At 39.2% G+C, this 26,011-nt stretch overlaps 1 protein-coding gene across 4 annotated transcripts in view; it reads left to right on the top strand.

The window, feature by feature from the left end:
• The window catches only part of agap1 (ArfGAP with GTPase domain, ankyrin repeat and PH domain 1), a 201,606-nt gene extending 175,861 nt beyond the window's left edge, over positions 1-25,745 (top strand). For all 4 annotated transcript variants that reach the window (XM_056233560.1, XM_056233559.1, XM_056233558.1 and 1 more), the window contains 5 exons: positions 2,461-2,615; positions 4,821-4,911; positions 5,141-5,363; positions 22,036-22,291; positions 24,199-25,745. In XM_056233560.1, the coding sequence (XP_056089535.1) occupies positions 2,461-2,615; positions 4,821-4,911; positions 5,141-5,363; positions 22,036-22,291; positions 24,199-24,405 (932 nt within the window). In that variant the 3' untranslated portion in view covers positions 24,406-25,745. The remainder of the gene's footprint in view (positions 1-2,460; positions 2,616-4,820; positions 4,912-5,140; positions 5,364-22,035; positions 22,292-24,198) is intronic.
• The last annotated feature ends 266 nt before the right edge of the window (positions 25,746-26,011 follow it).

The raw sequence follows: 26,011 nt of genomic DNA, 5'->3' as shown, positions 1-26,011 counted from the left end.
CGTGAGAGTTGTAACCTTTGATGCCACTGACCATAAGCCCTTACAAACACATTCAACATGTTCACTTTAGCTGTTGTGATACACGACCTGACCTCTTTCAAACTAAGTTTGCATTCAAACTAACATTGATAGCCAATCAGAATCCACCCAGCTTTAAGGAACTAGAGCAGGGGTCCTCAAATAGCGGACTGCGGTCCGGTTCTGGACCAAGGCTTGGTTCCAATCGGACCTCGAGACAAAATGACAACTGTAGCACCATTTTACCGTTTCTGTATTTTAAAGTGAGCAACACGTCAAAACAACGGAGCGGTTCACGCCACAAGCACTCAGGGTCGTTTATGGTAATGATCTTTCGGCACTATATACTCTGATACTTCTATCTAGAGCAAACGGTGCTTCATTTAAGCCTTTTTTGTTTTGTGTGCGTTGCTTCTCTCTCCCGCTGAAGACACTACAGTGCTATAAGAGCTTCAGAGATCGCGGTTATTTTAACAACAACAACAGTAGAGAAACAGTGAACAACAATCTAGATTCATAAAACACTGCAGAAAATTAAAATGCCGCAAATACAACTATTTGTATCTGTCATATATGACTCCGACCATTTAAACAAGTTTTTTGGAAAGACTTTTTTTTTAATCTATATTGAGCATTATGTAATGAGCATTTCATAATAAATGATGTTATAATTGGGAAAATTATTTATAGACAACTAAAACCTTGAAATAACTAGTTAAATTTGTTTTGTGTTCATGATGAGGGCATTTTGATTGTGTACCTTGTTTATAGTAGATACTTATTTTAAGAAAATAAAAAAATTGTCCAGACTTGAAAAGAGGAAAACCCTGAACCCTGACACAGTAGCTTCTTAGAAATCACTGCTTTGACTCTGAGGCCCAACATACTCATCTTTGATGACCATTTTGACTGTTTAGGTTTTTGTTGTTGTTTTTTACAAATTACTACTGCTGCCCAGATGGAAATTTATCCAAAAAAGTATTGTCCGGACCTCTGCTGGGAAGGAAATATAGAGACCGGACCTCTTGGAATTTAATTGAATATCCCTGATAGAGCATTTAAAGCAGCAGATACCTGCAGCCCACCTCAACATAAACAGAATATTATCTATTAATGTGGACACTAATATAACATGCCTTTATTGTTATTTCCTGTCTTTTGTTGTTTTCATTTTTGTGCATATCGTCACCTAAATTTGAGATACATGCACACAGTCCATTGTCATTGATGGATACTTTCATCTTCAGACAGGAAGAGGCTATGTAAGCTTTTTTTCTTTCAAAGATACAATGTTTAGTTCTTCCTCGTTAAAACGAAACGTATCCTGACTCCAACTGAATCCCAACGTTAGCCAATCAGTTGTTCTAGGCATTTTTGTGTAAAAAGCAAAGAAATGAGTTTGCCTGTCAGGGATACCAGCCATCCGTGAGGGATTAGATTGTATTCTAGAATACAGAGTTTCCAGGTTGTTTCCTGTTCTCATTGGCCTGCAGATGCTATGGAGTGCATGGGTCTTTCCACTTCATATGGCATTTTGGCCTTAGGGATGCCCCTATGTGTGTGTGTGGAGGGGTATTACTTACTGATTACTTCTTCATTATGTAATTGCCCACTCCAGAGTAAATTATAAACAGAATGTGTAAAGTGTGTGATCTCTTACTGGCTCAGATCGTGTTTCGGGGGGGGGATCCCTTTGATTGTGACACACCAACACATCTCATCAATGCAGGTTCTCTGTTCAAGCCATCTGCTTGCCCCTTCCATTGCTGTCCCATCTGATCACCCAGTCAATGGCCTTTTGTTCCTAACACTTTCCAAATGTTGACCCTCAGTGCCGCTAAATAACCTCCCTCCATTTCTCTGTACTCAAACTCTTGATATAAACTCCTGAAAAGGGGGCTCTCACTCTATCTCTCTCACTCACTCACTCACTCTCACACACACACATTTTCCTAATTGTCTTGTGATTGGCCCATTAACCTAACCGGGGCCCTGGATAGCAGATCCATATGTCACTTTGCCTAGGGAGTGTTGTGGACAGGACCAGCAGCACGGTTGGAAAGATCGTGATGCTGGTCTGGTCTGGTCTGTAATTAGTGGCATATCCTGACCAGGGTCGCGGGGCAAGCCCTCCAGGTCAGGGGTTGTGGAGTGTGTCCTGCAGCTAACAGGTGCTCCACAGGGGCGAGAATCCTTCCTGGTGACTTTTATCCCAGAACAGTACAACCAAAGTGTTTGAGTTTAGCATTCATATAATGTCTTAAGCTGCACTCAGAAACCATCACATTTATAAAATGTTCATAAGTGTCTTTAAAACAAACAGAAATGACTAAAATATATATTTTTTTAAATGACATGCATCACTTAATAAACATTCTGATTCTCTGCTTTTGTAGCTGTTGATTAGTAATCATCCTGACTGTTTTCTCCCATCTGGTCTAGAACAAGAGGACAACTTTGAGTTCATCATTGTTTCTCTGACGGGACAGACTTGGAATTTTGAGGCAACATCCTATGAGGAGCGGGACGCATGGGTTCAGGCCATTGAGAGCCAGATCCTGGCGAGCTTGCAGTCCTGCGAGAGCAGCAAACAGAAGGTAGAAAACAGATTCAAAGCACTAAAACAGTGTGTTTCACATATTATGCCATGTATTGCTGTGATTTAGACCAGGGGTTTTCAAACTTTTTCATGCTCTCACAAAAATGATGTTCCACTTGCAAGGGAATTGATATAAAGAGCAGGTGTGTTGTTTATGGGTCAGTTTCTTGACGCTCATCTATTAATTTATTCAAAATTACATAAACAATGCAGTTTACGCATACAGTAACTTGAATACACCCCTTCTATGAGGGGAGTGTTTTCAATTTCTGAATAAAAATTTAATTTCAATTAATTGGGGGCATAAAGTAAGCCTCATTAGATAATTAGATTTGTAAAAAGTATTAAAAAAATTATATTAAAAAAGCCTCACTGCTTCTTAATGAAAAACACCTGTTAAGTGCATAAGATAATTAAAATGACCCACCTTCTTGTTACATGGCTATATATATATATATATTGTGTATATATGTATGTGTGTATATGTATATGTGTATATAGTGTGTGTGTATGTGTATATATATATATATATATATATATATATACACTCACCGGCCACTTTATTAGGTACACCTGTCCAACTGCTCGTTAACACTTAATTTCTAAGCAGCCAATCACATGGCGGCAACTCAGTGCATTTAGGCATGTAGACATGGTCAAGACAATCTTCTGCAGTTCAAACCGAGCATCAGTATGGGGAAGAAAGTTGATTTGAGTGACTTTGAACGTGGCATGATTGTTGGTGCCAGAAGGGCTGGTCTGAGTATTTCAGAAACTGCTAATCTACTGGGATTTTCACGCACAACCATCTCTAGCGTTTACAGAGAATGGTCCGAAAAAGAAAAAACATCCAGTGAGCGGCAGTTCTGTGGGCGGAAATGCCTTGTTGATGCCAGAGGTCAGAGGAGAATGGCCAGACTGGTTCGAGCTGATAGAAGGGCAACAGTGACTGAAATAACCACTCGTTACAACCGAGGTATGCAGCAAAGCATTTGTGAAGCCACAACACGCACAACCTTGAGGCGGATGGGCTACAACAGCAGAAGACTCCACCGGGTACCACTCATCTCCACTACAAATAGGAAAAAGAGGCTACAATTTGCAAGAGCTCACCAAAATTGAACAGTTGAAGACTGGAAAAATGTTGCCTGGTCTGATGAGTCTCGATTTCTGTTGAGACATTCAGATGTTAGAGTCAGAATTTGGCGTAAACAGAATGAGAACATGGAACCATCATGCCTTGTTACCACTGTGCAGGCTGGTGGTGGTGGTGTAATGGTGTGGGGGATGTTTTCCTGGCACACTTTAGGCCCCTTAGTGCCAATTGGGCATCGTTTAAATGCCACGGCCTACCTGAGCATTGTTTCTGACCATGTCCATCCCTTTATGGCCACCATGTACCCATCCTCTGATGGCTACTTCCACCATGTCACAAAGCTCTAATCATTTCAAATTGGTTTCTTGAACATGACAATGAGTTCACTGTACTAAAATGGCCTCCACAGTCACCAGATCTCAACCCAATAGAGCATCTTTGGGATGTGGTGGAACGGGAGATTCGCATCATGGATGTGCAGCCGACAAATCTGCGGCAACTGTGTGATGCCATCATGTCAGTATGGACCAAACTCCCTGAGGAATGCTTCCAGCACCTTGTTGAATCTATGCCACGAAGAATTGAGGCAGTTCTGAAGGCAAAAGGGGGTCCAACCCGTTACTAGCATGGGGTACCTAATAAAGTGGCCGGTGAGTGTATATATATATATAGGAGGGTAATATTAGAATGAAAGTAATTACAATTTCTAAACATGGGCATGAATGTGTAACATATATATATATATATATATATATATATATATATATGTTACACATTCATGCCCATGTTTAGAAATTGTAATTACTTTCATTCTAATATTACCCTCCTGCAGTATTACATGCCAGTTTCATAGCTACAATTTTAACTCGCAACCCACTGTGTGTTTATGCCTCAGGCCAGGGCAAATTGCATTTCCTTGGACCTTCTACAGTGCCTCTATTATTTTTATTTAGCTCCGCTTGTTTCCCCACTTTGGAATCTCATTTCAGCATAAAATGCTGGGTGTTTGCGATGTTGCTGTGTAGTCAGAATTGTCTAATGATGCCTTATAATATGCTGCATGAGAGTCATTACCTTTGAAACAAACTTTAACTTATGTGCCCGTAGTCTCGTCTGAGCAGCCAATCAGAAGCCATCGCGCTGCAGTCTGTCAGGAACATGAGAGGAAACACACGCTGTGTGGATTGTGAAGCTCAGAGTGAGTTTTGACCTGAATAAATTTGTTATAATCTGAGATCTGTTTTTACATTTCGTATCATGTACTGATCATTACATATTGGTCTGGCTAAATGATGCAACAAACAGAATGATCCTTCTATATGGACAAATTAGGGTTATATATGCCATATATACACGGTTATGCCGTATATATATATAAACTTATGGACTGTTTCATTTTTTCTGTCTCTCTTTTTTGGCTTTTTCAGATCCTGATTGGGCCAGTCTGAACCTAGGGGCTTTGATCTGTATCGAATGTTCAGGCATCCATCGGAACCTGGGTACTCACCTGTCCCGTGTTCGCTCTTTGGACCTGGACGAGTGGCCCCTGGAGCTCATCAAGGTCATGTCTGCCATTGGAAATGAGCTGGCTAATAGTGTGTGGGAGGCCAATGCTCAAGGACGCCTAAAGCCTGCTCCTGATGCCAGCAGGTACACATTTACATTATTTCCTCTTTCTATCTGTTTGAGCTTTTCACATAACCAATCATTTCACTTTGTGGGTGTAACATCTATCATTATTTCCACTTAATGTAAACAAGGTACTGATTATATTTTCCTACTTTATATTTCCCAACTACATAGTATAGAACATTTTTTACAGCAACGGAGTAGTATGTACGAATACATAGTATTCAAAAAACGGTACTCAAAAAGTACACGGATAACCTTCTACTTTCACCGAGATTCTGCTGTGCGCATTCGATGGAAACTTTAATATCTCATGGTTATCCCATTAATAACCAATGGTGGTGAAGCTATGCATCTGACGCCGTAGGTCACATGACAGTGACAATCTGCCTTATAGCATATGTGTGTGGAGTTCTGTGGAAAAACCTAAAATCAGATTTTTCCTTTTCCTTGCTCTTCCATCTTTAGCAGCGTAATTATCGGCAGAGAGGCTTTAGTCCCACCAGCCATCATAACAAATTAGTGCTGACTGCTGGCCGCCAAAATATCGACTTCCCATTCCACGCCGGCCTCATTAGTCACCTGAAGCACCTTTTAATTACTCCCCTCCTCTCTGAAAATCTTTCGATATGGATCCGCCATTTTCTGCCGTCCGTTGTCGATGTGCTAATGCGATTATAGTTCCTCATGTAGCTGTTTATTTATGTATGTTGAAGGCATGTGGCCCCCTGAGTGGGAAGAGGAGATTACAGAGAGGGTCAATATTATCTCAATTAACCTCAGTCACTGGACACAGTCATCTCTCTACTCACCCTCAATACTCCTGCTGAAATAGACGGAGTGTAATCCAGTGTGATTCCCTCATGTTTTTGACTGGACCTGGCTTTTACTTAGTGACACTGAAAGTTGATGTGAAATATATTTGTAGGCTAAGCAGACAAGATTCATCTGAAGTAAAAACATGCATTTTACTGTACATCAAGAATATTACGAATATAGTAGTTGACAATGGGGGTCCTTGGCTCAGTTGTCATTTTTCAATCCCCTTTATCCCACCATCTTTTTGTTACCTTTTTGTTACTTGAAATAGCCCGCTAAATTATTTTAACTCCATCTTAAAATCATCTTTAAAAAAATTTACTTCAAAACACATATACATATTAGGACTATCAACGTTAATGCATTGACACATGCGAATAATTCAAAATCTTTGACGCCTTAAAATAATAGCGCAAATAAATGACTGAAGCATGTGATATTGCCTCATCACGCATTCAGATTATCTTAGAAGTCGGGAGTTTATCACACTGACCATCTACAGTGGCACAAGCATATGTGGAAATTTCTATTCTAACCCTTTAACCCGATTTTGCTTCTGTTTGCGGTCATTTAATTTCGTTAAACTCCGGGAAAGTTTTTAGTTTAATGATCCAGTAAGTGAATTCTTTTAAGCAATTGGTCCAAAAACAGTGTTAAAGGTGCTCTAAGCGATGTCACGCGTTTTTTAGGCCAAAACATTTTTTGTCACATACAGCAAACATCTCCTCACTATCCGCTGGCTGCCTGTCCCCTGAACACACTGTAAAGAAACGCGATCTCTGTAGACAGCCCAGGCTCCACAAACAGCAACAAAAACAAACTGCGGCGACCCGCTCCCCGAAACATAACAAACTGTTCCAGCCAATGACCGACAAGAAGGGTTTGGGGGTGTGGTTTGGGGGGTTAGTGTGCGGATGAGGAGGAGGGAGGGTCTAGCTAGCCTCCGTTTTGTTTGACAATAGTTCGAACGTCAACAAGAAGTGACGTCACCCAGGATCGCTTAGAGAACCTTTAATGTAAAGAGATGGCAGAGAGAGTAGAGACTTTCGTTGCGTTTTCAGTGAATTATTCATTCCAGTGTGTTTCGCTTTAAAACACAAGCTCTGATTGCTGTATGCTTAATTTCACAATAAGCGTGCAATTAATCGCGATTAAAACATTATTCTTTTGACAGCCCTGGTCCCACTTTGTTAAACTCCCCATGAAATTTACAAGCATTCAAAACTTACAGTCTCTCGCTTCCACCAATATGGATCAATGATTTTGATCACATCACTCCTTATTCCAATCAAATGCTCTCTCGAATCTGAAGCATTCCGCCCACTGCACTATAAATAGTGGCTGAAGCTCTGGCTGAAATCGGTCACTTGTTCACACTATTACTATTTTCCATATGGTGAATGGCACCTAATGCACTATATAGGGGATAGGGAATGATTTCAGACAGTGTAAATATGCTTTCCATTGGGGAGAATGAAGTCTAGTTTCACATTAGTGTCATGCGAACCACCGCAGCGCGCACAGTCAGCTCCGGTCCAGAGACACGATAGCACAGAGAGGATCAAATGCGCGGATCGGCGCAGACCACAAAAGGTATCGAACCCATTTGAATTCTACACAGAATGGTGTATTTTAAAGTTATATGAAGGAAATTAGGAGGAGAAAAGATTAGACAGACTCGGCATTAGAAACTGACAAGTGGAAGTGATCACATCGGTGCCATGCATGCACCAACATAAATATTCAAAACTACACATCTACACAAACTACACTTGCTCAGCATAATTATGTTCACTGTTTTGCTTTAGTAACAGTTGCATGTTAAATCTAAAAGGGGAGTCTATTAGTCTGTGGCTGTCATACCAAATACGGTTTTGCCGAGCTCAACAGCCAAGCTGTGATATAAACTAAACGCTATTGGCCATTTCAAAAAGGGGAGGGGCTGTTCGATATGTCCCGCCCTGTTTTCCTGTTTCAGTGGATATAACGTCAACACATTGAGTAATGCTGCACGTTTCTAGGCACTTCAGTGGACCTTTAAGTGTCTTTAACTACTATGTACTAACATTTAAATGAATGATTTGATACAATGCACTTATTGTGTACATGTTTTTACATTGTACTTATATTATTATAATTACCTGCGTGTAATTATATCTGTTATAATTTCTGTATTTACGGCTATAATTACACTGTTGACTCTTCCCTTCCCTTTTAACCCACCCTGAAACCTACACATACCACTAAACCTGTCCCTAACCTTATACCCGTATGTGTTTTGCAATACATGGACAAAAATTAAGTACAATTTACTTATTTTGTTAAAGTACATAGTAGTTAAAGACACCTAATATAAAGTGTAATTTATGAAAAGTACTGTTATTATTTTTTATTTTATATATATTTTTTATATATGTATTATATCATTAAAATTATTTATTTTGAAGCCTCATGAAATTCTAGGGGTTCATGAAGCCTGGTTGGGAAACCCGATAAAAGCCATAAAAAGCCACAAAATCACTGAGAATCTTGTAGAATTCGACTTACATTTTAAAGACTACTTGGCCACCCTGTGATTGTGTGTGCATGTGATTTTGTCAGTGCTCTGTTGCGTGTAATTTGCTGCCTTCCCATCCTTTACTGGACGTTTGAATTGATTTAGCTTGTAACATCCAAATGGATTCAATCTGATTGGATAAAGCACATTTGACTGTAGTGTGTCAAATCTAAAAACAGAATATGATCTAATCTCTATACTTGTTGGAAAATAAAGTTCTGTTGATATGATTTGCATTTGACGTGTGTGAAGTTCATGGTTTTCCTTATTAGAATGTCTCAGTCTTGAGACATTTTCGAAGGGTTCATACATTTGAAGCGCTGTCTTGTCGCTAAATGCTGATACTCAGCAAGCTTGTGTCTTGGTGAACAGCTCAGGCATTGGTGTGTGCGCTCTGCATCCAGGATTGGTGGCTGATAAATGAAAACCCTCCCTCGTGGTCTCTCAAGTGAGTAATAGAGCTCGAAATTTCATTTTGCAAGCGACTGATTTAATGATCCAAAGGGTAATTAATGGGCTGATTATCTTAATGTTAAATATGGCCAGCAGCAATTAGACTGACCTCCCGCCTGTCAAGGTCTGGGCTACTCTCGTCTTTCAATTAGGGGCCTGTTTGGGGGGTGTGAGCTGGAGGTAAGGGGGAAGAGACGCGTTGTCTTCCATACCTCTTTCTCCACATGCATCATTCCTCGTTCTCCAGGCTGGAATTATGTTTTAGAGTGATCACACCCAGACAGCCCACCTGGATCCGACTAGAGAAATAGTATGCTGTTTTCAGCCTCTCTCTTTTTTGCTTTTTCTTCTTGACCCACCTATTTCTATAAGGTTTTGTTTAGCATTTAGCCTCAGCAACCTCTGCCTCTTCTTCCAGCCTTCACTGTTAATCGTCTTTTAAGAGAATGTCAAGAGTTGAGTTAATGGTGCTGTATGTTAGCTGTTCTAAAACTAAACTTGCTGATTTGGACACGCCCCCCTCTTTCTAAACCCACGCCCTACAAGAATACTGTTGCATTTTAAGCACTGTTTAACCACAGCGGAAATTAGGAAAATAAAAAATGGTCAAACAACCTCCACTGGACCACTTGAGATAAACTGACCCTAATGCCTAAAACTGTTTGTAGCATTTACAATTTATGAAACTTTTTAGTCTTTTAGCTTTAATTCATTCAAACAAAACAATATAGAATTTGAATGTTGTCCATTTATCGGTTATTGGATTTAGAGTAAAAAAAACAACAAAAACAATCCTTTTTTTGTAGTTTATTGATCCTAGGACTGTTATATTTCAAGACACTTACATCAGTGATATCTGTCAGTTAATAGGGCTATTATTGAGCCATTAAAACATATTCTCTGTGTTTAACTGTTTGCTTTAAAGCAAAGGGAAAGTTTCTTCCTGTTGCCTCATGGGCTGCTCGGCCGTTATGTACGATTGAGCCCGAGAGAAGCTCTAAATATACCCATTAACCTTTTACTGCCTGGGATAAATTCACACCTTCTCTGCCTCTAAAACTCTATGAGGTCGCTCAAAGACACCGCTATGGGCTTATTTTTGGGATTGTTTGACCACACACACGCATTCACACACACTCCCTCTTAGGCGATAGGTTTTGGCATGAGTGCTGTTTGTTGGCAGCTAGGCCATGTTGCAGTCTCATTTTTTTAATTAGTGTGGTGCTGCCATGGACACCAGAGCCCCCTCTCCCCTTCCTCACACACTAGGTGCCGGTCTGTATTAGCGGGCCAGGCAGGGTAGGAATGACAGCTCTGCTAATTGCGCCTCGTGGTGACTTATTGGGAGGGTGGCGCTCGCTGGCATCTCACACTGCCAACCCTCAGCAACACTCTAACGTTTCGCAGCCTGTCACCAAGCGTGAATATCTTAAAGTGTGAAATACACGCATTGTGTGCGTTTCACACACCCCTTTGTTCCAAGTGCATGTTAGTGATATACTTGTTTTCTCCTGTTATCTGAGTGTAATCAATAGCAGAAAACACTATCAGATTTATACTGATTACAGTGGAATGCTACAGGAATGACGTTTTTTTGTAGGCCAAAACATGGAAATTATTATTTTAGCACTTCTGGTTCCATTGTCCTGAAGTCAATGTTTTTTTGTTTTTTTTTTAATGGGTTTTTGGTTAAATGCCTGAAATAAGGTCTGTGGTGAACACAAGTTCAAGGTATTTCTCACATTTTATGCTACGACATAAAATGTATCAGTAATACTTGTGATTTATTTTTATTTTTTTATCCTTTTGCTTGTCTTGAAAAAGGCGTTTTCTAACAAGTGAATGAGAGAGACTAAATAGGTTGTTGGGGGTATGAAATGTCATCACGCTGATCAGGTAAACTCGTCAATACACTAGTTGTGTTTATAATCATGCTATTCTAACGCGGACTATATTTTTTTTAAATAATGAAATGAAAGAGTTGCCTAAAGCTTATTGGTCGTGACATTGGAGTCATGTGACCCATGGTGTAGTTTGTTTATAGCCTACGTTTAGCTTTTTATTTCTGGTGAGTGTTTTTAGGCTTCAAAATTCATGAAAGTTGTGTTCATTTGTGAAGATTGTTATAGTGAACCAAACGTGTCAGGGCTTATAAGCACAGGGCTTATTTTTTGGCAAGAATCCAAAAGCCAATGGACAAATCCTATTGGGTTTTTGTTGAGGGATAAGGTTTAAAAAAAAAAAAACGCAAAGATAAAGTCCAACACCATGATAACTGAGCTTTAATAACACAATTAAGACCTTAATGTAAAGCAAACCAGCTAACTTACTAACAAACTAACTCTCTCGTCTCTACCATGGCAAAATCTACATAATGATGGGTGGGTGAAGGTGGGTGTTGATTTGCAGTTTTCTAGAATCCAAGAAACTTCCATCAGACAGCTGAGATATCGAGCTCCACAAACCGCCTGACTCCCATAGCCACATGCGTCATCATGAGCAATGTCTGGCCTATAATAATTCAGCAGTAAGTGGCTAAAAAAGAGCCTCTTTATGGCCAGATATCGGTCTCTGAAAGGGCAGAGCTAACAGATTTCAAATTAGACTCGACTCTTAATCTGGGCTGGGGTGCAGGTGTGCGTCCCCAAAGCTGAGATCAGATTGGGCCCTGGGGATGGATGAGGGGGGTGATTTGGGGGAGGCCTGCTGGGCTTCATTCTTCCTCCGATCCAGACGTAGACGGAGAGCGACGTACTATTAATGTCCCATGAGTTACTCGCATAATGTTACTCGTTGAACTTGATCTCTTTGTGGAAAAGGAAAGAAGAATAATCACATTTTAAATTTCAACATGTGCCGCGCACCTTCTTTCTGTCATGTACCTGTCCTTATCGTTTTCCTGTCAGTGCCGGCAGGCATCCAAGGAGGTCCATTTCTTCAGCATTAACTGGCTGATCCTGCATTGGTCAGCCTCTGACCTCTTCCCAGTGTGAAGACCGGTGATACGAGCCAACTCATGGCCTGCATGTTAAACAGCTCTTGTGTCGTTATCTTTCTCCTCTCTTTTTCTCTTTCACTGACAGAAAGCACTGCGCAAATGTTTCAAATAATTGGCTGCCCCATTCTAATTCATCTGTAAAAGGACTTCTTGATTAGATTAGTCTAATAGACGTTATTTTGTACATGACTGCCTACCATTGCCCGTAATCATGTCCCAACTAGGTTAACAAGCCTTCCAATTTACTATTGACATTAAACTGGCTGACAAGAGCCAATCAGAGCACGGCGTATTATGAAGAGGACTGATAATGTGAACCAAGATGGCATTTAATGCCTGAATCATCACATTGTCTACCTTTTTGTCCAATTTAATACAGGATAAATAATGTGTATGTATTTGTGTGGGGTTTTTTCTCCCTTTCTCTCGCTCTGTCGGTGAATTTCTTTTGGAGTTTTCATGGGTATTTTTTTATTCAGGTCAGGAAAAACTATATATAAATGTCACGTTTTATCATTTATACATTTTATCCTCTTTTTGAATTGTTAAATCTGTTAATGTGAAAGCCAGACAAGAATGTCAGCTTTTCGAAGCGTTTGTTCTTGTGCAGGTTCGAATATGGGTTTGAATCCAGCCTGCGTCGCATCCTGTTTCTGTACTTCTCCCGTCACACATGGATCTGTTGGGAGCATAGCGAGTACAGAGAAAGATCAAGCCCTGTGCGGTTTTACCGATGCTTAGCACATTTCTTTTCCGTCTCTCTCGCGCACATACACTTTTTTTTGTCTCTCTTTGCCCTTTGGCCCCCATTTGCATGCTGCCACTGAAGCGTTCTGATCCAGTTAATGGAACCTCGTATGAGTGTGGCCCATTGCCTCCAGTGGGACTGATTTGAGTGTGGCGCAGGCCAGAGCTCAGTCAGAATCAGAATCGCTAAGTGCCCGTAATATTAAAAGAAGCGCTGAGCTTAATTATCTGTGTCTATCCAAGGGCAGCTAACGACTAGACTAGAGAGGATAATTGATTTCAGGCCCTTGTTTTTTCCTTGTTAGAAAAGGGGGTGGGGTGGGTGGGGGGGGCAGGAACAGAGCAGCTCTTGGAGTAAAATTGTCCCTTTGTGGCCTTATTCACCTCATGAATTCTCTCTGTCATTGACGTTTAGTTTTTTTGTGTAGTTTTTTTAGGGTGGGTGTTTTCCATTTAGAATGTGAATATGGATTAGAATGGAAGAAAAGTGGGAATTTTTTTTACAGCACTCTCTTTGGGAATATTCAATATTCCAAGTATAAAACAATACAATATTCCAAGTGTAAAAGCCCAAAATATACTTTGCCTATCTGCGCTCTGCGATGGGTTGTGCGCTATCCGCGTGCAGCCCAGTTTGTGTGTCCGCGCGGACAACTTGAGCGAGTGACTTGAACGCTTGAAAACAAAGTCCACTAGATGTACACCAAACTTGTCTTGCCACACTCACGGCCAAAGGAGTATACGTGGAGAGGAACGAGGAAAATTAAGTATATACCCGGGTGTTAATCCAGTGAAATAACGTTATAAAGAATCTGATGTTGTTTAAAACCCTGTGAGGAAATCACAAGAGTGCAGTGTCTGTTGTGTTTTTCACATTTGAGAGCAGGTTTAGCAAAAAAGACCAGAAATTCTGCAACACGTGACTTTACCGACTTAGTCCATCAAAGTGGCATACATGACACATATGCATGCACCAAAATCAGGGTTTAGACTTTCATCTATATTGAGAAAACATCAGAGCAACTAACAAATCGACAACTTTGGATCTTGAAACATTTACGCATAGACTTTTAGATGCATTTTAGAACGTTTTCATCATGTCACACATCACAATGCAATGTATGTACACATGTTTTGGATCGGTAAGATTTTTAATGTTTTTCTGCTCACCAAGGCTGCATTTATTTGAATAAAAAAAACCCTGTAATATTGTGAAATATTATTACAATTTAAAACAGCTGTTTTCTATGTGAATATATAGTAAAGTGTAATTTACTCCTGTGATCAAAGCTGAATTTTCAGCATCATTACTCCAGTCTTCAGTGTCACATGATTCTTCAGAAATCATTCTAATATGATGATTTGATGCTCAAGAAACATTTCTCATTATTAGCAATGTTGAAAACAGTTATTTAAATTTTTATTTCAGGATTGTTTGATGAAAAGAAAGTTCAAAAGAACAGCATTTATCTGAAATGGAAAGCTTTTGTAACATTAAACACTACCGTTCAAAAGTTTGGGGTCAGTAAGAATTTTTATTTGATTTTTTGAGGGAAATAAAATAAATCAATACTTTTATTCATCAAGGATGAATTAAATTGATCAAAAGTTACAGTAAAAACATGTATAATGTTACAAAAGATTCTATTTCAAATAAATGCTTTCTATTCTTCAAATAATCCTGAAAAATGTTTTTCAACATTGATGATAATTTGAACATTACATCAGCATATTAGAATGATTTCTGAAGGATCATGACACTGAAGACTAGAGTAATGATGCTGAAAATGCAGCTTTGATCACAGGAATACATTACATTTGAAAATATATTACAATAGAAAAGTTAAAATTGTTTAAATTGTCATAATTTTGGTATTTTTAATCAAATAAACGCAGCCTTCGTGAGTAGAAGAGACTTCCATTAAAAATCTTACTGATCCAAAACTTTTGAACGGCAGTATACATAAGAGAAACTATAATCAAATCCCACCGCTTAACAAAATATGATAGCTTACTACTGATTGGACACAGGAGGCTTATTTGAGACATGTAAATGGGCTTGAGATTTGTGTGTGCCTCTGTAAGTAAGGGTTAAAGCACTGAGATGAATGAGCTTGTGTGTGTGTGTGTGTGTGTGTGTGTGTGTGCTTCTGCGCATGTGCAGGTAAATGTGCACTGCTGTCTGTTTGACAGATTTAGTCTGTCAGAGTTCATTACCTGTGAGTCAGTAGGACACTAATGAGCTGAATTAGTGGTATAATTAGCCTGAAAGAAAAGAGCATCAACGTCGATCTCTTCTCTATGAATTTCTCTCTCTTTTGTTTTACTCGGCCAGACTTGAAATTTGGTGATATCAGTTGCACAAGGTAGTTCGCATCTGATATGTGGTCTGTGTGAACTTTGGCAGAAGTTCAGAGATGTGTGTTTAGGGTAGGGGATCTCTGGGGGCTGTGGCAGCTGGAGGGTTGTCCTTTCACGGGACGCTGCATTAGCCGACGCCTGTCAGTGTTGGGTAAACAGCCGCTGGCTTTGAGCTGGACAGGAAGTGCTGGCAAGTGGGTAAACACAAGCCCACAAAGTGATCGTCCAGGAAGAAAACACAGCGCATTTACACTCACAAACAGGACACCATCCTGACGAGGGATTGATGTAGACTCCCGATAATTCCCCCATGACCCAGCCTGTTGCATTCCAACGTCGATGAGGCTATTGTCTCACCCCCCACCTTCCCCTCAGGAAAAGATCCAAAACGGCAATGCAACACACTAATGAAGCTGTCACGCAAACATATGTTTGCCATGAACACAGCTTTGCAAACACAGTATCTGTAGTTTCTGTCAAAATAACACTGACTACAGGTATTGTTACTGTTCTTTTATCACTTTTAAAAAACAATTAAAATAAAGATTTTAAAGATAAGTACATGTTTTAAAGGAGTTTCCATATTAATTTATGATTTTACAGTATCAAAGTCAATGACATGTTAATTTTTTATTAATCTATTCATTTTTGCAAAAAAAAAAAATGCATTAAACATTCAATTCATACATGCATTGACTTGAATACACCTGTGATGAAGTTGTTTTAATTTCTGAATTAAAATTAATTTTGATAATTTTGGGGGCATTTATATATATATATATAAATATTTATATTTAAGAATATAAACATATTCTTAAAAATAGAAATGTACACTTATGTGTGTAATATGTTCTAATCTAATATGTTTTTACTTTTGGTTTAATAGTTATACCACATGACATATTTAGTAATTTAATTAAAATTTTGTTCAAATTTAGTTTTTGAAAGTCATATGAAACCAATATGAGTACCACAATGAGTACATTTGTACGAGCTTTGTACATGCATTTTAAACTATATATATATATATATATATATTTTTTTTTTTTAAATAAGGTTTCTTTATCTTAGAAAATCTTATGTCACTAGAAACTATGGTTGTCATGGTCAGTTTTTGCACACATGTTCTCAAAGGGCCTGATTGAACTAAACATTATGTTCAGACATGTTGACTCATTGCAGACAGACATTTTGGATCTAACTTGAATGGCCAGTAATTTTTAATTAAACTCATGCTGAAACCTGCAGTCTGCTAGTAGTATTTCTTCCCCTGTAGGTCTATAGACACACACACACACACACACACACACATAATGATACACGGTCATGGAACAGAACTGCTAATTAATTAAATTAGCCGTATTCCCATGTAAGGACAATTTCCCCAAGATTCAGATGAGGTAATAATGATTTGGTGTGTCTGTTTGTGTGTGTGCGTGTGTGTGTGTGTGTGTGTGTGTGTGTGTGTGTGGAAGCGCGACACCCATCCTCTCCCCTTGCACTTGTCACCATGACTCCTGAACCCTGTTTTTGTTGTATTTGCAACCATGTCACACCCATTTACACTTCCATTTATGTGTGTATAAGTGTGTTTGTACATGTTTAGAGAGACCTAAAGTCAAACGATAAACACTATTGTCTTCCTCAATGTTTATAGATTGACCAGTATTTAAAATCAAAACTTATGTTAACCCAAAACAGTCCCAAAAAAGCTACCAGCTACGTTTGTTTTCATATATAATTGACAATGTTTTTAAGAGGTTAACTGCAAAAAGTTTAGAGTTTTTTTCCCGTTAGCCAGCCGGGCTTGGCCCTTGGCAACGCTGCTAACTGGGGAAGGCATGCGTTTCAGAGGGCAGTGAAGTGCTCCACATTTCCTCTAGACACAGAGAGGCAGAGGGGCAGTGGGGAGATCCTGCCGAGCCTCTTCCTCTCTCTTTTCCCCTCCTCTATCTCCCTCCTCCATGGCTCCCAGGATGCTTTGTGTGGAGGCTGTGGTCCGTGGCCCTCGTGCCAGCCCTCTCACTCACCCTGGGCTGACCATCAGCACCCGGAACATTCCGTGCTGCTAGACCCCCCTCTCGAAACACACACAGTTAATAAAATTCTTCAACTTTCCCACAGATGCTGTGGCTTTTCTCTCCTCCTCTTGTCTCCTCTCTTCCCTGTCTCTCCTTCCTGCTCTTTCATCCCATCTGTGTTTTTTCTTTCCTTGTCCTAATTTGAATCAAATGATCAATGCTGGAAATTCTGTAAGAACCTTCTGAGTTTCTTGATACTGTTTGAATCGTTTTATACATATATGTATGTGTGTGTGTGTGTGTGTGTGTATATATATATATATATAACCTAAACCTATAAATGTGTAGCGGTTAGTCACGCTGATTTGTATAGCCCTACACGCCGTATTAACATTTGTGATCATTATGTATGTGTGTGTGTTTGTTTACTTTAAGACTAATTAATTTGCAAAGACTAATCACTTTTTTATGGGACAAGTCTTGCCATTTTTTGGTGTAAAAGATACTTTTTTTTTGTTTTATATATATATAAATAACAAATTGCTTGGACAGCCCCTTCCTGTTATGTTCAGTGTCTCTTAATTAGAATAAACTGCAAAGTAAACCAGACTTTATGCTGATAATCAAATGTCTGGCTGTAGTTTGACATCAACAGGTGATTGTTACTTGTCTTTTTCCCATGTGTGCATGTATGTGCGTGCGCTCATTTGTGACTGTGAGCCGTGATGCTAGCTGTGACTTTAGACAGATAATCTTTGAGTGTGCTGTGGGGGGTTCAGGTCCGTCAGCATGGCTTTGCTGCTTTGATTAAGAAGGATGTCACTAAACCATCGATCCCCTGGGCTATTGATTACCTATTTTCATCCATCTGCCTCTCTGATAAAATGTTATCTCCTCTGCACTCTGGCCCCTGACATCCATACAAGGCTAATTTGTAATCGGGGTGTCCGAGTTTAACCATTTGAGCCACACTTGGGTTCATCTTTCAAAGCCCATCATGGCTGTGGCTTCTTCTATTACAAGCAGTGGATAGACCATATCAACTTGGGATTAAACAAATTGGGCAGTTTTTATAACTTTAAGCATAATATTTCAAATGTATTTTAATATTTATTTTTTTGTTAACACTTATTTAACACTTAAAATGAAAGATCAGATTCACACACTAGTGCAATGGTTCAAAACCTTTTTGACTCTAAAGCCTCCAATGTCCAAGACAATATTTGAAGGATCTCTAGTCTAAGCTGAGATGTATCTCTGGTTACACATATTTAGGGCCCAAGCACCAAGGTACGAGGACCCTCTTGGAATTGCTCCGTTTATTATTTTTTGTGTTTTTGGCATTTATTGTGTTAATATAACTTAATTTTAGTTTAAAACTTATTGGGACCCCCATTGAAATTTGCCGAGGCCCCCTGTTTTAGAACCATTGTGTTGGTGGTTGATCTATATGGGTTTTTTTAATGGCCAATGGCCAATATAATTCCGTAATATACACATGAATAAAACTAAATGTAAATGGATATTTAATCTAAAATGAATTATTTTTAGATTTATTTACTTATTTTACACTAAATTTCAATGAAAACTTTTACTTTTACAGAATATATACTCAACATATTATAAAATACATTTCTGGCAGTTTACATTAACTTGAAAGATTGGCCTATTAACTCCATTGTACATCATATTTAATTGGACAGAAATTAAAACTAGGTTGTGAGGTATTGTCGTGGTCAGAATTATTGGCACCATTGGTAAATATGATCAAAGAAGGCTGTGAAAATAAATCAGCATTGTTTATCCTTTTAATCTTTCATTAAAAAAAAATCACAAAAATCTAACCTTTCTATGAATGTGGGTGGAAATCATAATGAAATAAATGTTTTTCTCTAATACATGTTGGCCACAATTATTGTTACCCCTAGAAATTCTTATTAGTAAAATATATCTATGTATATTCCCCTTCATATTTCAATTTTAACACACACCATTGGTCTAGGAACATGAAATTAGCCATGAGTTCCTGTTTAGCAACAGTATAAATGAGGTAACACAAAGACCAAAGAGTACGCGTGTCTATATTGTCTTAATGGATGGCGAGAAGGAGAGTTTGAGTGGCCAAAGACTCTCCAAGGGTCACAGCTGGAGAATTGCAGGAAATAGATGAGACTTGTGGGTCAGAAAGCCAAAAAAAAAAAAAAAAAAATCAAACAGCTCCTACATCACCACAAGTGGTTTATACCACAGCATATTCAGTTGTCAGACACGACTGGAACTTCAAACGGGACTGGGTTCTATGGTCAGATGAAACTTTTTTTTTTTTTTTTAAAGAGCATTTTCGCAGCAAACAGGTTTGGTGCCCATAGGGATTAAAAAAAAGTACCCAATGTGTACGATTAAATATACTGCTGGATCTTTAATGTTGTGGGACTATTTTTCTGCTGGAGGTTCTGGACATCTTGTTCAGATGGATAATATCATGGATTCTATCAAATACCAACAATAAAAAAATCAAAACCTGACTGCCTCTGCTAAAAATCTGCTAAAAATCAAGATGAACTTGGGAATTTGAATTGTATGGAGGAATGGTCTCTGATCTCTTGTCAGGTCTTCAAGCGCATCAGGCATTATGGGAGAAGAGCTGTTATCTTGGCGAAAGGAGGTTGCCAAAAGTATTGAATAAAAGGGTGCCAATTATTGTGGCCAATGTGTATTAGAGAAAAACATTTATTTCATAATAAGATTTCCCGCCATTAATTATTATCTTGAGATTTCCCGCCATTTTTATTTTTACTTCAATGAAAGGTTAGATTTTTGTGATTTTAATTTTTTATAAAAGGTCAAAAGTATTAATGCAGATTTATTTTCACAGGCTTCTTAGTTCATATTTACCAAGGGTACCACATACTGTACAAGTACAGTCCATTCAATATGTCGTACATTTGTGTGCCTGTCCCTGGAATTGTGTGTTGATCATTCAAATGAAACATTGAAAATTCATGTTCCCACAAATCCTACACTATACTTCTATATCAAATTAAATGTGATTTCTGTTTGTCAAAACCTGAAAATGGAAATGACTCCATTGGTGTGTTAAGTCAGACTTTAGTCCTGACATCTCTAATCATCGTGTGTACACTTTGTTCCTGTCCAGATGCTCCTGGTGAGGAGGAATTGTGACAGTAGGATGTCTGTTCTTTAGTCTCATGGGTTTGGACTCCCCGATGGGCAACTGTGTTTTAGGGAACAGCTCAATATCCTCTGCCCAACTCCCTTCCCCTCCCCGGGGATATCAGAACTCCCTCTTCCCCTCAGATAGGAGCTGAAGCTGAACTAATCCCGAGTTGTCTGAGAAAGGCTGTTTACTCTGTGGGGATTAACAGAGATTAAGTGCTATCATAGCACAGTTTTAGGAGGGGTGCTGTAAACGATCCAACCATTTCTGATGGCCCTCTCCTGTTTGCGTTTGCTTGGTTAACTTGTCAAACACACACTCACATTCTTAAGGCGCCGATATACTGTATTCACGGCAAAGTTCTTTTTTGTTCTTCATTTAAGTTAGGTGTGAAAATAAGTTTGAAATTCCTTTGCATTGGTATACTGTGTGTTAGCGAACATCCCGATGCCACCCGTGCTGCTGGAAGCGGCATTTAGACGAATATGTTAATATGTGCTGCTCACTTTTTCTAAAATTTTCTACATTTTCTAAAAATGTTTTTTAATAAAACAATGGATCATATCAACATGGATATGTTTGCATGAACTCTGCAAATCGGCACTTCACTCAAGTCACGTCTCGTTTATTTATGTCACGTTATACGATAGACTGCTTTAAAGCAAGCAGCTTTACAACATTAAAAATTGAACAGTGTCGTTTTCAATTATAAGTAACTTCAATTCATCCAGTTTGCGCTTGTCTTTTTATTAGTCTTTAAATGAATTGCTTACATTTATCAAATTAGCCTACAATAGCAGAAATAAGCCTTTTTGAAATTTAAATAAAGGTCCTTGTTTAATACAAATTTCATGAAATTTATTTCATGAAAATGTAAAATATTTAGGACATTGTGGTTTAATTTAGTTTTATACATATGTTCTCATATCCATATATTTTGTTCTAATGTCACAAGTAATAATCTCAAGGTTTACTGGATTTTACACGATTCTTTGGTTCTTTTATAGCGTGGGTTTGGCGAATAAAATAACAAACATTGTCACGTGTGTACCTTACTACTTCTCACCGCTGCTTCCTGATGGTTTAGAGAACACTGCGAGTCGGCCCCTGATGTTTCAAAGAGTAGTGCGACGGCGAGCGCGTCAAGAATGAACGCCTCGTCCGTTTGGGGAGGAGCGTGCGCAGTTAGCGGAGGCTCGCGGTGCGGAGCCAAGCGAAAGTATAAACAAGGCTTTACTACACATACATTTACACACACACACACATCAACCATTCAAAATGTGGTGGTATTGTTTCTGTACTGCTCAGTATAATATTTGTTTTAGTGTATTAAAGTCTAGATGCTGCTGTGTGTAATGGAGATGTGAGTGCTAGTAAATGTTTGGCGCTGTGCTAGAAATGAAATGGAAAAGCAGTACACGAATCCCATCAAATTTTAAATGTCATTTGGAATGAGAGCCAGACCAAAACATGCCACCGGTGCGAACCGCGTGTTGACGGCCCCGCGTTAATTCAATCTTGAGCCTAACTGTAGATTCTGTGTGTGTGTGTTGTTTCAGAGAGGAACGTGAGCGCTGGATCAGGGCCAAATACGAGCAGAAGTTGTTTTTGGCATCGCTGGCGTGCACAGAGCTGTCTCTAGGACAGCAGCTACTGCGGGCCACGGCGGAGGAAGACCTGCGCTTCGTGGTCATACTGCTGGCCAACGGCTCCAGAGATGAGGTCAACGAAACCTGCGGGGAAGGTGACGGCCGGACAGCCCTGCACCTGGCCTGCCGCAAGGGGACTGTTGTGATCACGCAACTGCTCATATGGGTAAGAGCTACAGCACACACTCGTTTTATCACAGCCAACTACTGGCCAGGATGTGTTTTGGAGTAAAGACCTTTTCACACCAAATGTGAAACCTAAAAGCTCAACTGATCACAAATGAATGGTCTTTCCACACCAAGGGTGAATATTTGTCAGGTGCAGTGTGCACCACTCCTGTCTGATCTGGTTAACACTTCAGCAATTTCAGCAGTAAGAAAATGGAACAAAACTAAAAAAAAAAAAAAAAAAATTGAATGATGGAATTATTTAAATCCATGAAGTGTAATTAAAGGAGAACTCCGGCGCAAAATGAACCTTTGGTTTAATAAAACATTGGTACCTAGTCAACCGTTCTCTGAGATTTGTTTTCATGATAATCGAATGTAAAGAGTTTTATCTCTAAAAACTGTTTAGCGTATAACGCTAGTAATGGGCGCATATAATAAGTAAAAAGAAATCTCTAGTTTATACCACTAACAAGGCTCAAAATATCCCCACACGAACACAGTAACATAATGAGGGTCCCTACATGCAAAACGAAGCATTGAGAACTTTGTAAGTGTACAGACCGTTTAATAAGAAGATATTTTATGAAGACAGTCCACTTCGTGTATACAGACAGGAGCCATCTTTGGAAAACAGTCTCGACTAATCAAACCACGAACGATGTGCTAAGTGAGCTGAACTGTATGAAGTTCAGTGAACTTCTGAACTGTATGAATGGCGTTCGTGGTTTGATTAGTCGAGACTGTTTTCCAAAGATGGCTCCTGTCTGTATACACGAAGTGGACTGTCTTCATAAAATATCTACTTATTAAACGGTCTGTACACTTACAAAGTTCTCAATGCTTCGTTTTGCATGTAGGGACCCTCATTATGTTACTGTGTTCGTGTGGGGATATTTTGAGCCTTGTTAGTGGTATAAACTAGCGATTTCTTTTTACTTATTATATGCGCCCATTACTAGCGTTATACGCTAAACAGTTTTTAGAGATAAAGCTCTTTACATTCGATTATCATGAAAACAAATCTCAGAGAACGGTAGACTAGGTACCAATGTTTTATTAGACCAAAGGTTCATTTTGCGCCGGAGTTCTCCTTTAATTATTTGTCAATATTTGTGTTTTCCTGTTTTGATTCATTCTGAAGAACATAAAATATCTAGTAAAGTAAGTAAAGATAACTATTGCATAAATATACCTCTGACAGTAAGCCCATAAAAGCTCTATTCAAGAATGTTGCATACTTCTAGTGAAGACATTAAGCAGTAATGTGCAGATGGAAATGATGGATAACCAATAAGGGTTTTTGAAAAACAGATTTTTTTTTTAATTCTTAAAATGATTCTGTTTGAATTGGAACAAATCAAGACAAGATAAGCCATTCTGCCAATATCGTCCTAATCAGACCAATTGTAATCATTTGGAGTCATACAAAAATTGTAATATTAGTACATATATCACCCATTTTGCAATAAAAATCCATTTTCAAACAATAATTTCTGATGGACAAAATCAAGTCCCGCCCTCATTTTTTGTCTTGTTCGAGAAGCTGTTTCACTCGGATATACGTCACAATAGAGAAGAAAAGATTTGCAACTTCTGTTTCATGTCGACATTTAATACTATTGTACTGCCTTTCTCTGATCGTGAGAAAGCTCAAATATAGTTTTTAACTACATTCTTCAATAACGGTCTCTTTGTTCAAGGTGTTAAAATAGGGACCTTATTTAAATAATTTAATAATATAATAATTTCAACAATAATTTTAATAATAATAATTACATGAAGGATATATTAGTGGCAGGTGTTACACACAGCCAGGAACAGCATAGGATTTGTCTGACTTTATTTGCTCTTAAAAAGTTTCCGGTGTTCTCTTGCTAACTCTCTTCATCTGTCTCTCTGTAGTACGGCGTGGACATCATGGCACGGGATGCTCACGGCAACACGGCATTGGCGTACGCACGGCAAGCTAACAGTCAGGAGTGTATGGACATCCTCCTTCAGTACGGCTGTCCCGACGAGCGTTACCCGCTCATGGCCACTCCCAACCTGTCCCGCAGAAACAATAATCGCAATAACAGCTGCAGCAGCATGAACAGTGCAGTTATATGAGGAATAAAACACACACACATGAACATGCACTCTGGTCAGCACTCCTCCTCCCTCTCTATACACACCTTCATATGTACAGCGCCACCACTGCATCAGAATCATGAAACTATAGCAGACTCAAGGGAATGATGATGATGATGAAGCATGAGAAGAGCTACTGTGTTTGCACTCACGGCCTCCCCTTGCCTCTTGTGAAACGATCCGCACCCTGACTCTACAATCCCTTTAGTTGGAAACGTTGTCATCATGACAAGGTCTTGGCCAGTTGTGTCATCTATTTTTTTGGGAGAGTGCCCTCGTCCAATGTCTCGCTGCATCGTGGAACAAAAATTAAAACAACCCTGGATTCTGCTTTTCGGACTGCGCCAGTTGAAGCTACCAAGTGCATGATGGGAGAATAGGGTGTGTATGTATTTGGTAACCGATGACCTGGTGACACATATTATCAGCCTCTTTTCTGTGGAGTCCAATAGGAAATGATGGGATACTTTTACGCCGAATCTTCAAAATGACCCAGAAGTCCCAGAGAACTTCACTTGGTCACCATGCGTGTCTGGACTTTCATCTCACCCCTTTGACACTGGTTTTTTTTGTCTGTTCTCTCTCTCCCTCAGACTTTTTCTTTGCATCTGTTCTGACTCTTTTTCAGTCAGTATGTCCATTATGTCTTCTTTTATTTTAAAGGTATGTGAAAGGATGTAATGACGTTTACGGAAAACACCCAAATATTGAGTCATACGTTTGAAGTTTGAATCTGACGTGGTCTTTTAAACCTTTTTTTGTTTTAACATTGTTGAGTAGCATTTGTCTTAGTGCTCATTACTGGACCAACGGAGGATTCTTAAAAAGGTGTTTAAAGATTTATGTTTCTCAGACTTAAAAAGGGAATTCCATTTTTTACTTTCAACAGCTTTTATTTAGCCAATTTTTTTATCTTTCAACACGTCAAACTAGCCTTATATGTTGCCCATGTTCATCATCAAAAAAACTCCACCGCTATGCTTGTCCTCGTTTTAATGAAAGTAATATCACAAGTAGGTTGCTCCGTCTCTCAGCACAGAATATGCTCATGGTGGCCGTTGCTCTCGTACAGGGCGTGCCTCTCTCGGGTCATCTCTGTTGCTGTTCACACACACTTTACACTGCAGAGTCCGAGACCTCATGCATCTCAGCGAAGAGAAGGGCTCTCTGGGTCTTCAATCCCAATCTGTACATACTTCTTCCTTCTCTTTCATTCTATTTTTTCTCTAAGTAGTGTACTATATTGAAGGTATTTGAAGAAAACACCCCCAGTCTGACATGAGCCTTTATTATTATATTTTGACCAGCCCCTTTCTTGTTTCGGTGTCTGAAAGTGTGCCTGTTTGAGTCGAGTTCCCTCTTTCTGCTCCCTATTTCTCTGAATTGTTCTTCAGAGCTTATTTTTCCTCCTTGCCTTTATCTTCTTCCTTTATTGTGTGTCAAGGAGTATTAAAGCAATACGAAGCCAAAATCCCGCCAGGTAGACACACGAGTAATAATTTCTCGCCGCGTTCTTGAACGTCACCCCAGCGGTCCGAGCTGCCATTGTTATTGAGAGATGTAAAGCCGATGGAAGACTCGGTCT

The sequence above is a fragment of the Rhinichthys klamathensis genome, unplaced genomic scaffold (assembly GCF_029890125.1).
Source record: "Rhinichthys klamathensis goyatoka isolate OS25496 unplaced genomic scaffold, OSU_Roscu_1.1 h1tg000372l_1, whole genome shotgun sequence".
Lineage (NCBI taxonomy): Eukaryota > Metazoa > Chordata > Actinopteri > Cypriniformes > Leuciscidae > Rhinichthys > Rhinichthys klamathensis.
The sequence above is the reverse complement of the archived record's forward strand: the minus strand, read 5'-3'. Positions and strand labels throughout refer to the sequence as shown.